This window comes from Barbus barbus, assembly GCF_936440315.1.
Source record: "Barbus barbus genome assembly, chromosome: 32".
Taxonomy (NCBI): domain Eukaryota; kingdom Metazoa; phylum Chordata; class Actinopteri; order Cypriniformes; family Cyprinidae; genus Barbus; species Barbus barbus.
The window spans coordinates 28,646,465-28,659,630 of record NC_136760.1 but is presented as its reverse complement, the minus strand read 5'-3'; the positions used below and the strand labels follow the sequence as shown (position 1 = coordinate 28,659,630).

Here is a 13,166-nt window from a genome sequence, read left to right as displayed (position 1 = left end):
GTTTAAAAATGTTACAAAAATAATATATTTTAATATAATATAGTTGGAAATAATGCAATACTTAATTTTTGTTTCATTATTTAAAAATATTAAAAAAGTAATACATATATATAATATACTTAGATGTAATGAAACACTTTTCGATTGATTATTTAAAAATGCTAAAAATGTAATCAATTTTAATATATCCAACTACATTATAATACAACTTTTACTTTTTAATTATTTAAATTGTATTTTAATGCAATATAATTGGATGTAAAGCAACATTTTACCTTTGACCCACGGCCCTCAATCAAGTTTGATTTTTGACCCTTTGTACTAAAAAGTTGGTGCACCTGCAAATTTCATCTGCATGATTGTTTATATTATTGCATAAATATATTATATCTAGCTCTAGGGATAGGTTAGGTAGATGAAGCATGAAGATATTATGAACATCATGTTAATGGACAGCAGATGGTGCTGCTGAGTTTCTCTGCTCAGACTCGTGTTCTTCATCTCTGATCATCATCATCATCATCCTCCTGTTTTCTCATCAGAGTGGTCTGAAGCTGAAGGCTGGTGTTTTTACCTCAGGTTCTCGGAGCTGAACTCGGACTCCAGGAACTTGAGGAACTGCTCTCTCCCGACCGGATCCTTCAGAACCTCGTCGAAGCAGAATCCCCAGCGCTTTACTCGCTGCTGTCCGGCTTCTTTACTGCAACACAGAGAGAGAAGAGATGGGTTATTCCTCTGTCAGACTCACACGCTGATCTTCTAAACAATCCTCTTATTATGTGATTCTTCTGAAGGCTGACAGCTTCGCCTCACGACACTGAGCTCGTTTTTAAAGAGTAATAATCATTTAAACCCCTTCAAAGAACAGGAACGAGAAACAGATGAAGACAGGACGCTGAATGAAAGTGCAGCTCCTGCAGAACAACTAAAATCATCTGCGGTGTAAAATCACTAAAGAACGAGACACACACACCTGGCCTCCAGCTCCCAGGAAGTGACATCATCAGAGATCCAGGGGTTCGACGGCTCCTGCGTTGTGAAGAACGGATCGTACTCCATATACTGCTCCGAGAAACTCAACAAACTACAGGCAGATTTACAATAATAATATTAATACCACTACTAATAATAATAATAAATATTATTATTATTATTATTTAAATAATAATAATTTATTATATTTGTTATTATATGTATATATTTTTTTCTTGACAGAACTTAATATTTTATTCATCAAGGACACGTTAAATTTATTAAAAGTGGCAGTAAAGACAATGTCACAAAAGATTTCTGTTTCAAATAAATGCTGTTTGGACTTTCAGTAACACAAGAATAGAGATCAGTTCTCACTATTAACTAGCTGCTTATTAGCATGTCTATTATTAACATATTGGCTGTTTATTAGTGCTTATAAAACATATTCTGCATCTCTAATCCTACCCAACACCTACATTTAACAACTACCGCACTAACTATTAATAAGCAGCAAATTAGGAGTTTATTGAGGCAAAACTCATAATTAATAGTTAGTTAATAGTGAGAATTGGACCTTAAAATAAAGTGTGACTTTCTATTAATCTGTGAATCCTGTGAAATGTTTGTTGAGCAGTAAATCAGTATATTATTATGATTTCTGAAGATCATGTGACACTGAAGACTGCAGTAATGATGCTGAAAATACAGCTGCAGATCACAGAAATAAATTACAGTTCAACACATATTCACATAGAAAACAGCTGATTTACATTCTAATAATATTTTACAATTTTACTGTATTTTTGATCAAATAAACGCAGCCTCGGTGAGCAGAAGAGACTTCTTTCAAAAACATTAAAATCATACAGACTCCAAACCTTTGAGCACTAGTGTATATTGAGTAAATTCAGATAAAGTGAGCTCACCTCTCTGCAACTTTGGACATTTTTAAGCGGTGTCTGTCTAACTGCGCGTGCCAGTGCTGTATCTGGAAGAGAACAGATGAGCACAGATCTGATGACATGGTTGTTAATCACAGGAACGGTTCTATAAATGACATATCAGCACTGAAAATGAATAGAGAAACATGAACTACTATATAATATAATATGTGTGTGTGATTGCACACACTGTACAGCTCTGAGCTGCTCATAAAAACTGTGTCATTAAGATTTAATGTGAAGACAGGCTAATTTTAGTCGGTGTTAAATCTCATAAATAAGTCACTCGTCTGCATCGCTCTGCTTTCTCCAGACTGGAAGAGGAAGACGCTCTCATGTGTTCTTATTTATATTTAAAAAAAACAAAAACAATACAATATAATATAAAATATTAGATTCATTAAATCTGTCCTCTGTTTATATATGATTTAATATACTTCCCAGAAGCCCTTATAAAATAGCCCTATAAAAATGAAAGTCAGAATTATAAAAATAATATATATATATAAAATATAAAAGAAAGTATAATATTATAAGAATATAAAAATATTATTAAAATTATTTTATTGCCTTATAATATATAATTTACTATAGCAATTATTTAGCTTTTTTATTAGTTTATTTTATGTATTATTTGTAATAGTTTTTTCATGTATTGTATCTTATTTTATGTCTCGTCTTGATTGTTTGAGGAAGTCATGTCAGAAGCTCTTCTGAAAAATTTATATATATAAAAAAAAGCATTATTACGCATTTTTTTTATCTCCTTGCCTGTAATATATAATTTTCTGTAGAAGTTTTGCTTTTTTATTTTTATACATATTTATTAATTTATCCATTGTCTGTCTTGTTTTGATTCTGATCTGGTCCTGATTTGTTTTTTCAGGGTTTGGTTTTTAACAAATACTACTACCAAAGATTACTGTGTTTTGTATTAAAAACAAAACAATAAAATATAAACACACACACACATGATTTTATTTCCTTAGAATATATAATTGACTTATGTATTATTGTTTATTTATTGTATGTCTTTGTTTTGTTCTGATTTTTTTTTTGAGAATGTCATGACAGAAGCTCTAAAAAAGCATTAAAATGATTTTATTTCCTTGTATTATGAAATTTATTGCTGAATTTTTTATTATTATTATTATGTATTACTATTTTTTAATTAATTCATTCATTGATTGTCTGTCTTGTTTTGAGTTTTGATCTTAAAAACACTTTATTATAAATTTTTTGTTGAAAACTGTATCTCCTTATGCCATTTTATTTTTGCTAATATTTAGTATGAATTTAAAACAACTACACACATACTGCATGCATGCGCACGACCCAGAACACAGCAGTTGTGCATGTCTTTCTCAAACACAGCATCTGTCCTCGTTAAGTCACCTGGTTGCGTAGCTCGTCCTCTGTGGGCTCTTTGACCTCCGGTGTGGCCGTGTGAGTGGGACTGAGACTGCGGATGTCGTTCTGTAGACCGTACACCGACTGCAGACACACACACACACACACACACACACACACACACACACACACACACACACCAGCACTGTGATACTGACTCCACACACTCCATCTCTTCTGTATCGTCAGTACAAGCGTTTATGAGACAGAGCTTTATGATTACTGTGGCATCATCTGTTTCACATTTACCTGCAATAAACGTTATGTAACTGTGACCCGTCACTTTATATAGAATAATAAAAGGGGCCGTTCACACAGAACACATTTTTCCATTCCATGTGCAACTTCCCATTGATTTTCTAAGTAAACATGCACTACACTGTAAAAAATGATTGTGATTTTAACGGTAAATCTTTGTGAATGCTACAGTAAAAACCTGTTAAATGGTTAACGGTAAGTTCCCCTGTTGTACTTACATTTAGTCATTTAGCAGATGCTTTTATCCAAAGCAACTTACAAATGAGGACAATAGAAGCAACCAGAATCAACAAAAGAGCAATGATATGCAAGTGTCCGGTGAAAAACTGTAATAGACATTTAATGTAATTTTACAGTAAAATACCTTTTTTGAAAGTGAAAAAGAATGTAAAATTTACAGTGAAAATCCGTAAATCGACGTTCCCAGAATTCCCTGCGTTGCATTTTAAATTTGATGTTTAGTCTTTGTTTTTAAGTTTTTTCTTATGAGTTATGTTTATTAGGGTCGTAGGTTACAGCTAATGTTGTTAAATTAATGTTTATTGTATATTTCAGATTCACGTGTTAGCATGATGGTGTTTAGTGTTTGTGTGAATGACATTGTGCACCTTCGATAAATCTATATATATAGTTATCAGTGTATTACAAAGGTACAAAACAGATTTCAGTACTTCAATACTTTGGTATATTAACATTATATCAGGTAATGGAAAATGTTTTTTAATTGTAAGTTTAAGTTAAATCCGTAAACCCTAAAATTTTGCTACTTTTTAGCATATTTTTTACAGTAAAAAACTTTATTTTTTTACAGTGTAGACAGACGTAACTGTTGCGCTCATGTCTTGCATCTTTTGTAGCGTCACACACATGAGCAGAGTGCTTTTAAGAAACTGTGTCGAGTTTAAAGAATTTCAACTTTTACACGCAGCGCCGCTCATTAATGTCAGTTCCAGAACAGAGGACCAATCAGAAGACACTGGAGGCGGGGCAAGAGTTGCAAACGTTTGTTTACAGTAGAACCTTTTGTTTTATTAGACCGAATCATGGCGGAGGAGGCATTCTGTCCTGAGCTTTTTTAAAACCATTCCTGAGCGCTGCATCTCACGCTTTTAGACGTGTGTGAACAGCCCCGAGATTAGTTTCTGGCAGGAACATGACACTTATATATACCGTAAATGTGTGTGTGTGTGTTTACCTTCCGTGTTTTGTGTGGCTGCTTCATCCGAGAGGATTTCTTTATGTCGGCTTCAGTCGTGTTCACACAGCCAGGCTGCCACACACACACACACACACACACACAGGTCATGAATATTCATAAACTTCCATTAACACTATAATACTTTTACAGTTCCAGGTAATTTAAGTATTCTTTAATGATGAAGGTTTTGTGTTTGTCATGACAGGTGTGTAATGCAGTACTGTAGTCGCTCACACTCCGTTCAGACGTGAGTAATTAACCATATTATCATTCATTAATCAGAGTCATTATACAGAAACTGAATCAGCGTCCCTGTGGAGCCAGAGTTTGTAAATCAGACAGACACACCTGTGTGTGTAAATGTGTGTGTGTGTGTTTGTGTGAGTGTGTGAGTGTGTGTGTTTGTGTGAGTGTGTGTGTGTGTGTGTTTGTGTGAGTGTGTGTGTGTGTGTGTGTGTGTGAGCAGCGTCATAATTCAAATAAGTGCCTGAGATCCTGAAAAGGATCAATCTTATAAAAAACAACTAATAAATAAATAAGTTTAAAAACATAAAACATCTTAAAAATCTTAGTAATGTTTGTTTTAATGTTGGTTTCATACAGTACATATTTAAAAAAAATCTTAACACTATTTTAAATAAAATTCCATTTAATTACTAAAAAATGTAAAGTGGTAAAACAACTAAAAAGTCATATTTAATAGTTTAATATATATTTATTTGACATTTATCTACTACATAAAAAGCATTTTTCCAAATGTTAATTTCAATATCACATTTAATGTTTTCAGACAAAATAAATTGGATATTAACAATACTGTAAACAATTATGCTTAATTATGCTAAATTTATTATGCAAAACAAAATTATAAAAAAAAAAAATTTACATTTATTTTTGTGTTTAATTAACTTTTTTATTACAATCTCAAGACGGATATTTTATTTTATATGTATATCACAACTCTTATTTGTGATTAAATGCGAGTTTATTTATTCCCTGTGATGGAACTCAAACTCACCACAGGTCTGTGAACGTCCCAGAAGGCCCGCTCCTGACTGTCCAAGATCTTCCGCTCGATCTTGTCCCGTTTTTTGTCCACTCTGACGGGAGAGAGAAAGCGATGTGAGCACACGCACGCGCACACACACACTCATACACACACACACTCACAATAACACACACACACACACACACACACATGTTGGTTTTTGTGGTTTATGGGGACTCTCCATAGGCGTAATGGTTATACTGAACAAACTGTGTGTGCTATTGCCCTACACCAACCCTACACCTAAACTTAGTCCTCACAGGAGACTTTGTGTATTTCTACTTTCCCCCAAAAACCTCACTCTGTATGATTTATAAGCGTTTTGAAAAGTGGAGACATGGGTCAATGTCCTGAAAAGTCACCTTCACCTTGTAATACCTGTGTCATTATACACATTGATGTCCTCATTTGTCACAAAAACGTGCACACACACACACACACACACAGAGATGTAGACTCAAGCATCTGATCTGAGATCTGATCACTCACTTTGCTTGTGCTTCTGCTTGCATAAATATAAACTCCCATTTCCGTGCAAAAGCTCTCTGTAGTCTCGCCAAACTCTCCTGAGGAAAACACACACACACAAAGTCAGCAAATCCTCACATCTGACTTCATCAAACACACTTCAGATGATAAATCCTGTTTATTGACAGAATGAGATGTTCTGGAGAGTGAGATCTTCATTAATCCAGATCAAACAGAAAAGAGAGATGCTCACAGCTTCATAATCGGCCAACTCCAGACGAGCTTTATTCTGCATGGTTCGTTTACAGAGGTAGACCGCTGCAGACAGACAGAGAGAGAGAGAGAGACACTATCAGCAGTAATTATCTGCATGCGTCTGCAGTATTAACCTGAAGATGCTTCACTGCACTGAAACAGACAGCTTCAGGGGTCTGATATGAGATTCAGATTTGAATGAGCTTTACAGTATTCACAGACACACACATTCAGACACATAAACATGCAGTGGTTCTCGTCCAGGGGAGCATTAAAATAAGCAAAAACAACTAAGAAAAAAAGATGTAAACTAATCTTGTATTTCTTGTTTTAATGCTTTCACTTAACAACAGTCATTTATTTCTGAATCAGGATTCTCAGTCGTGGAAAATATGGATATATGAGGGAATCGTAAAAGTTTAATCTCTAGACCTGGAAAAGTTATGGAAATTAATAAAATCTTAAAAAGCATGGAGACTTTTATAATGAATATAAAGTTATGTTAAGCTCTTAAATATTTTATTGGGTAAAAATTGCTGAGAGATTGCTATTTGTGAGCAATATATATATATATATATATATATATATATATTTAAAAGTGTAATTTTAAAATTGTGATTTCTAGATCAGAAAAAGTTAGAAAAATTTATAAAGTCTTAAAAAGTCATGCAAATATTTACAAATTTCTATTTGTGAGTTTAAAAAACCCAACCAAACCAAAAAAAAAAAACTATAAAAGCTGAACATTGATTTACTTCTGAAGTGATGTAATTGTTTTAATTATATGATTTATTTTATTGAATTATTTTAACATTGAATAAATTGTATTCAAGTATAATTTAATATTCATAAATAAAATTTAATATTAAAAATATTCATTAAATTATCATTAATTTTAATAAAATTAAAACAAGACTTCTGCAGTCAGTGCAGGAAAGGCATGTTTCATTTAGGGGATTTTCATTTGATTATTGAATTATCATATCATATATTTAATTGGATGGAGATTATAATCAATGGACAGGTCTAATTAGAGCTGAAGTGTGTCACTGAGGACTCTGATGAACATCATGTACAGTTTGTTGATCGATTGGCCTGATCTGGTCCGACACTTTCTCGTGTTTCAGGACGACAGTGCTCAAGAACATCAGAGGAGGATAAAACACAAATACAGTCCATACACACACACACACACACACTCTTACCATAGTCAGTGTTTTCTGGTTCCCAGCAGTTTGACGGCCAGAAGTACGGAGTCTGTGATAAACAGAAAACAGAAACACAGCAGACAATGAGGACTCAATGTTTATTTCAGATCTCACACAGACACACATATGAATCACATTCACTACACAGGAAAATGATGTGGCCAAATGAACATTACAGACACATGATGAATGCTTCATTTCAGAATCCTCAAGAATCTCACTGTATGTGTAGAGTTATGATTTGACCTCAAACCTACTCATTACGATTCACACATTGAATATCAATAACATTATGAATACAAAGAATAAAATCATGAATATGTGTCTGGATATTAATGACACCATGAATATGAATATGTATCAGAATATGAACAGTGAAATCCTGAATATGAATACTAAAATCATGAATAAAAATGTGAATATCATGAATATGAATATGCATTAGAACATGAATTACTTTTTGAATATGAATTTGTATTGGAATATAAATAGAGATATGTAACATCAGAATATGAATAATATAGTGTATATGAATGTGTAAAATATGAATGAATCAATAAATATCAATAATGAAATCATGAATATGAATACGTAGGAAATATGAATCATGAATACGAAAAATGAAATCATGAATTTGTATTAAAAAATGAATAAAACCATGAATATGTATAAGAATGTGAATGAAATCATAAATATGAATAATGAAATGAAGAATTTGTATCTGAATATGAATGAACATGAATGTATATCAGAAAATGAAAGGCATGTATATGTATCAGAATATGAATTAAATCATGAAAATAAATACTTGAATCATGAATATGTATCTTAATATAAATGAAATGATGAATATGAATCAGAATATGAATGACATTGTCAATATGCAGACTATGACATAAATTTGAATCACAATATAAATAACATCATGGATCTGGATCAGAATAGGAATGACGTCATAAATCTGAATATGAATCAGAATATGAATGACATCATAATTCTGAATACGAATCAGAATATGAATGATGTCATGAATCTGAATCTGAATCAGAATATGAATGACATCATGAATCTGAATCTGAATCAGAATATGAACGACATCATGAATCTGAATACGAATCAGAATATGAATGACGTCATGAATCTGAACACGAATCAGAATATGAAGGAAGTCATATCTGAAAACGAATCAAAATATGAATGACGTCATGAATCTGAATCTGAATCAGAATATGAATGACATCATGAATCTGAATACGAATCAGAATATGAATGACGTCATAAATCTGAATACGAATCAGAATATTAATGACGTCATAAATCTGAATACGAATCAGAATATTAATGACATCATAATTCTGAATACGAATCAGAATATGAATGATGTCATGAATCTGAATCTGAATCAGAATATGAATGACATCATGAATCTGAATCTGAATCACAATATAAATAACATCATGGATCTGGATCAGAATAGGAATGACGTCATAAATCTGAATATGAATCAGAATATGAATGACATCATAATTCTGAATACGAATCAGAATATGAATGATGTCATGAATCTGAATCTGAATCAGAATATGAATGACATCATGAATCTGAATCTGAATCAGAATATGAATGACATCATGAATCTGAATACGAATCAGAATATGAATGACGTCATGAATCTGAACACGAATCAGAATATGAAGGAAGTCATATCTGAAAACGAATCAAAATATGAATGACGTCATGAATCTGAATCTGAATCAGAATATGAATGACATCATGAATCTGAATACGAATCAGAATATGAATGACGTCATAAATCTGAATACGAATCAGAATATTAATGACGTCATAAATCTGAATACGAATCAGAATATTAATGACGTCATGAATCTGAATACGAATCAGAATATGAATGACATCATGAATCTGAACACGAATCAGAATATGAATGACGTCATGAATCTGAACACGAATCAGAATATGAATGACGTCATGAATCTGAACACGAATCAGAATATGAATGAAGTCATATCTGAAAACGAATCAGAATATGAATGACATCATGAATCTGAATACGAATCAGAATATGAATAACATCATGAATCTGAACACGAATCAGAATATGAATGACATCATGAATCTGAACACGAATCAGAATATGAATGACATCATGAATCTGAATACGAATCAGAATATGAATGACGTCATGAATCTGAACACGAATCAGAATATGAATGAAGTCATATCTGAAAACGAATCAGAATATGAATGACATCATGAATCTGAATACGAATCAGAATATGAATGACATCATGAATCTGAACACGAATCAGAATATGAATGACATCATGAATCTGAACACGAATCAGAATATGAATGACATCATGAATCTGAATACGAATCAGAATATGAATGACGTCATGAATCTGAACACGAATCAGAATATGAATGACGTCATTAATCTGAATACGAATCAGAATATGACGTCATTAATCTGAATACGAATCAGAATATGAAGTCATAAATCTGAATACGAATCAGAATATGAATGAAGTCGTAAATCTGAATACGAATCAGAATATGAATGACGTCATGAATCTGAATACGAATCAAAATACGAATGGCGTTATGAATCAGAATATGAATGACGTCATAAATCTGAATACCAATCAGAATATGAATGACGTCATAAATCAGAATATGAATGACATCATGAATCTGAATAAAAACCACAATATAAACGACGTTGTGAATATGCATCAGACTATAACATGAATATGAATTAGAATAGGGCTGGGCGGTATGACGGTACAAAATAAGTGGTGAAATAAATTAACTCATACCGTGAAACTGAATTTTTGTCATACTGCACACCCCTAAATCAGAATATAAATGACGTTATGACTCTGAATATGAATCAGAATGTGAATGGCGTTATGGATCTGAGTATGAATCAGAATATGAATGATAATGTTTCATCAAGTCGACACTTAGGGAATGATGCACAAATGTGAAGTCTTCAGACGGTCAGGAGTTTCTCAGCCAATCAGAATCTCAGAGCGTCTCACCTGAAAGCGGTAAAAGGTTCCATCGTCCTTTAGTGTGAGAACGTGGTCTGATATGGGGAAGAAATAACCGTGAGCCGCCATCAGCGTCCCCAGATGAAGAGCCTCCACTGCAACACACACACACACACGCACGCACGCACGCACACACACACACACACACACACACACACACGTTTGTTTCTGTGAATTGTGGGGACTTTCCATAGACTTCTATTACTTTTATACTGAGCAAACGATATAATCTATCCCCTAAACCTACCCCTTACAGAAAACTTGTTTGCATTCTTACACTTTCAGATAAACATCATTCACTATTTTTAATAATTTTTTCCCCAATGTGAAAAATGTCAGGTTTTACTATCCTTGTGAGGACATTTACACACACACACACACACACACACACAACTGGAGCTCTTGGGATGTTTCCGATGAGAAGCTTGTCTTTGATTGCAGGAGTTGCAATCGTCTCATTTTTATTTATTATTATTTAAAAGGGTAACTAAAATATAATTTTAATAATTCACTTTCTGTATTTCAAAAGTTTTAAGAGCTGGATTCTGTTATTTTTAACTAATGCATTTACTTTTCCTTTTGGAAAACAATTTTTAAAATATTTTTACTCACAATTTCTACATGATGAAAGCTTGGCATAACTAGGAGAATGTATATTCATTATAAAAATGTCAATGGTGTTTTGAGATATGATTCACTTCCATGAATTTCCAGGTCTAGGAATCCCTTTTAAAACAAGGCTTTCTAATATATCCCAGTTTTCCAAGACAGTGAGAATCCTGGTTCTTCAAAAGAAAGAGGGTGAAAACAGTTCAAATAAATTTGATTTATTTTTATTTTATATTTATATTTTTATTATATATACTGAATAAAAATATATATAAATATTTATTATAAATATTTTGGTTGTTTTAGCTTATTTTAATGTTTATTTTGTCTCATTTTAAATAATTTAAAGCCGTGGTTGAGAAGCACTGATCAAGTTTCTTGTATGTTTTTTTCTACTGGAGTCTCTTCTGAAAGTTCAGTGTAATTCAGCGCTTTCTTAAAGATGTGAAGGACCCTCAGGAGGAGCAGTTGAGCCGTATCACTGAATCTATTTTCCACAAGGTCACAGAGAGACAGAAAGACAAAGTATGTCCTCGGGTCTCGAGAGAGACAGACACAGAAACACCTGCTGCCAGACCAACACACACTTCCTATAATGCACTGCAAATGAAGCGCAAACGGAGCCGGATCTGAATCTGACTTACGCAGATTTACATACGTCATGTTTCCTCAGTTGACTGTACTAGTCATTCACACTCATCACTGTTAATACAGATAATACACATATAATACACTTATATAATATATATATATATATATATATATATATAATACATTAATATATATATATATATATAATCTCTCAGCAATTTTTACCCAATAAAATATTTAAGAGCTTAACATAACTTTATATTCATTATAAAAGTCTCCATGCTTTTTAAGATTTTATTAATTTCCATAACTTTTCCAAGTGCTGTCAAACGATTAATCGCATCCAAAATAAAAGTTTTTGTTTCCCTAATATATGTGTGTGCACTGTGTTTATTTATTATGTATATATAAATACACACACATACAGTTTATATTTTGAAAATATATTCATATATATACATTTATATTTTTATATTATTATATTATATATAAATATTTTTAATATATAAACATAACATATTTTTCTTAAATATATACATGCATGTGTGTTTCTTTATATATACATAATAAATAAACACAGTACACACACATATATTAGGGAAACAAAAACTTTTATTTTGGATGCGATTAATCGTTTGACAGCACTTATATATATATATGTATTAAAGTTTCAGCAATTTTGTTGCTTGTTTTGTCATTTTTATTAGTTTAATAGTTTTCGTTTTTTTTTAATGTCTGTATACTTTCATTAGTTCATTAGTGAAAATGAGAAATGTTAACTTGGCAACGAGTTTAAATAATTCAAGTTTAAGTTTTTATATTTTATACTTATATATTTTTTTATTATTTTATTTCAAGCAACAAATTTTTTTTTGTAGCTTTAGTTTTAATTTCAGTTAGCTATAACCTTAATTAGAAAGTTTTGTAAATGTATTAAGTTATGAAAACGTTATTTCTGAATGTTCAAAACCATTTTTTTGTAATGTTTAAAAAAGTTTTATTTTTTTTGTCTATTTGAATGTTAGAGAAAACATCACAGGAATGTTTCATTTGATCATTTTGCAAACTACTTCTGCTTTGTTACTTTTGACAAATCAGATTTTCAGAATATTACTTTTCTTTGAACAT

General features: G+C 31.9%; 1 protein-coding gene across 4 annotated transcripts in view; it reads right to left on the bottom strand.

Annotated features, from left to right (window-relative positions):
* Window positions 1-13,166, bottom strand: part of rgs7b (regulator of G protein signaling 7b) — a 51,612-nt gene that overhangs the window by 6,046 nt on the left and 32,400 nt on the right. For all 4 annotated transcript variants that reach the window (XR_013782556.1, XR_013782557.1, XM_079388665.1 and 1 more), the window contains exons 5-14: window positions 10,827-10,933; window positions 7,759-7,810; window positions 6,552-6,616; window positions 6,320-6,396; window positions 5,801-5,882; window positions 4,780-4,854; window positions 3,312-3,410; window positions 1,902-1,963; window positions 974-1,084; window positions 575-700 (exon numbers count right to left, since the gene is read on the bottom strand). Coding sequence is in view for 2 of the 4 variants with exons in the window: in XM_079388665.1 (XP_079244791.1) it covers window positions 575-700; window positions 974-1,084; window positions 1,902-1,963; window positions 3,312-3,410; window positions 4,780-4,854; window positions 5,801-5,882; window positions 6,320-6,396; window positions 6,552-6,616; window positions 7,759-7,810; window positions 10,827-10,933 (856 nt within the window). In the remaining 2 variants the exon portion in view is untranslated. The remainder of the gene's footprint in view (window positions 1-574; window positions 701-973; window positions 1,085-1,901; window positions 1,964-3,311; window positions 3,411-4,779; window positions 4,855-5,800; window positions 5,883-6,319; window positions 6,397-6,551; window positions 6,617-7,758; window positions 7,811-10,826; window positions 10,934-13,166) is intronic.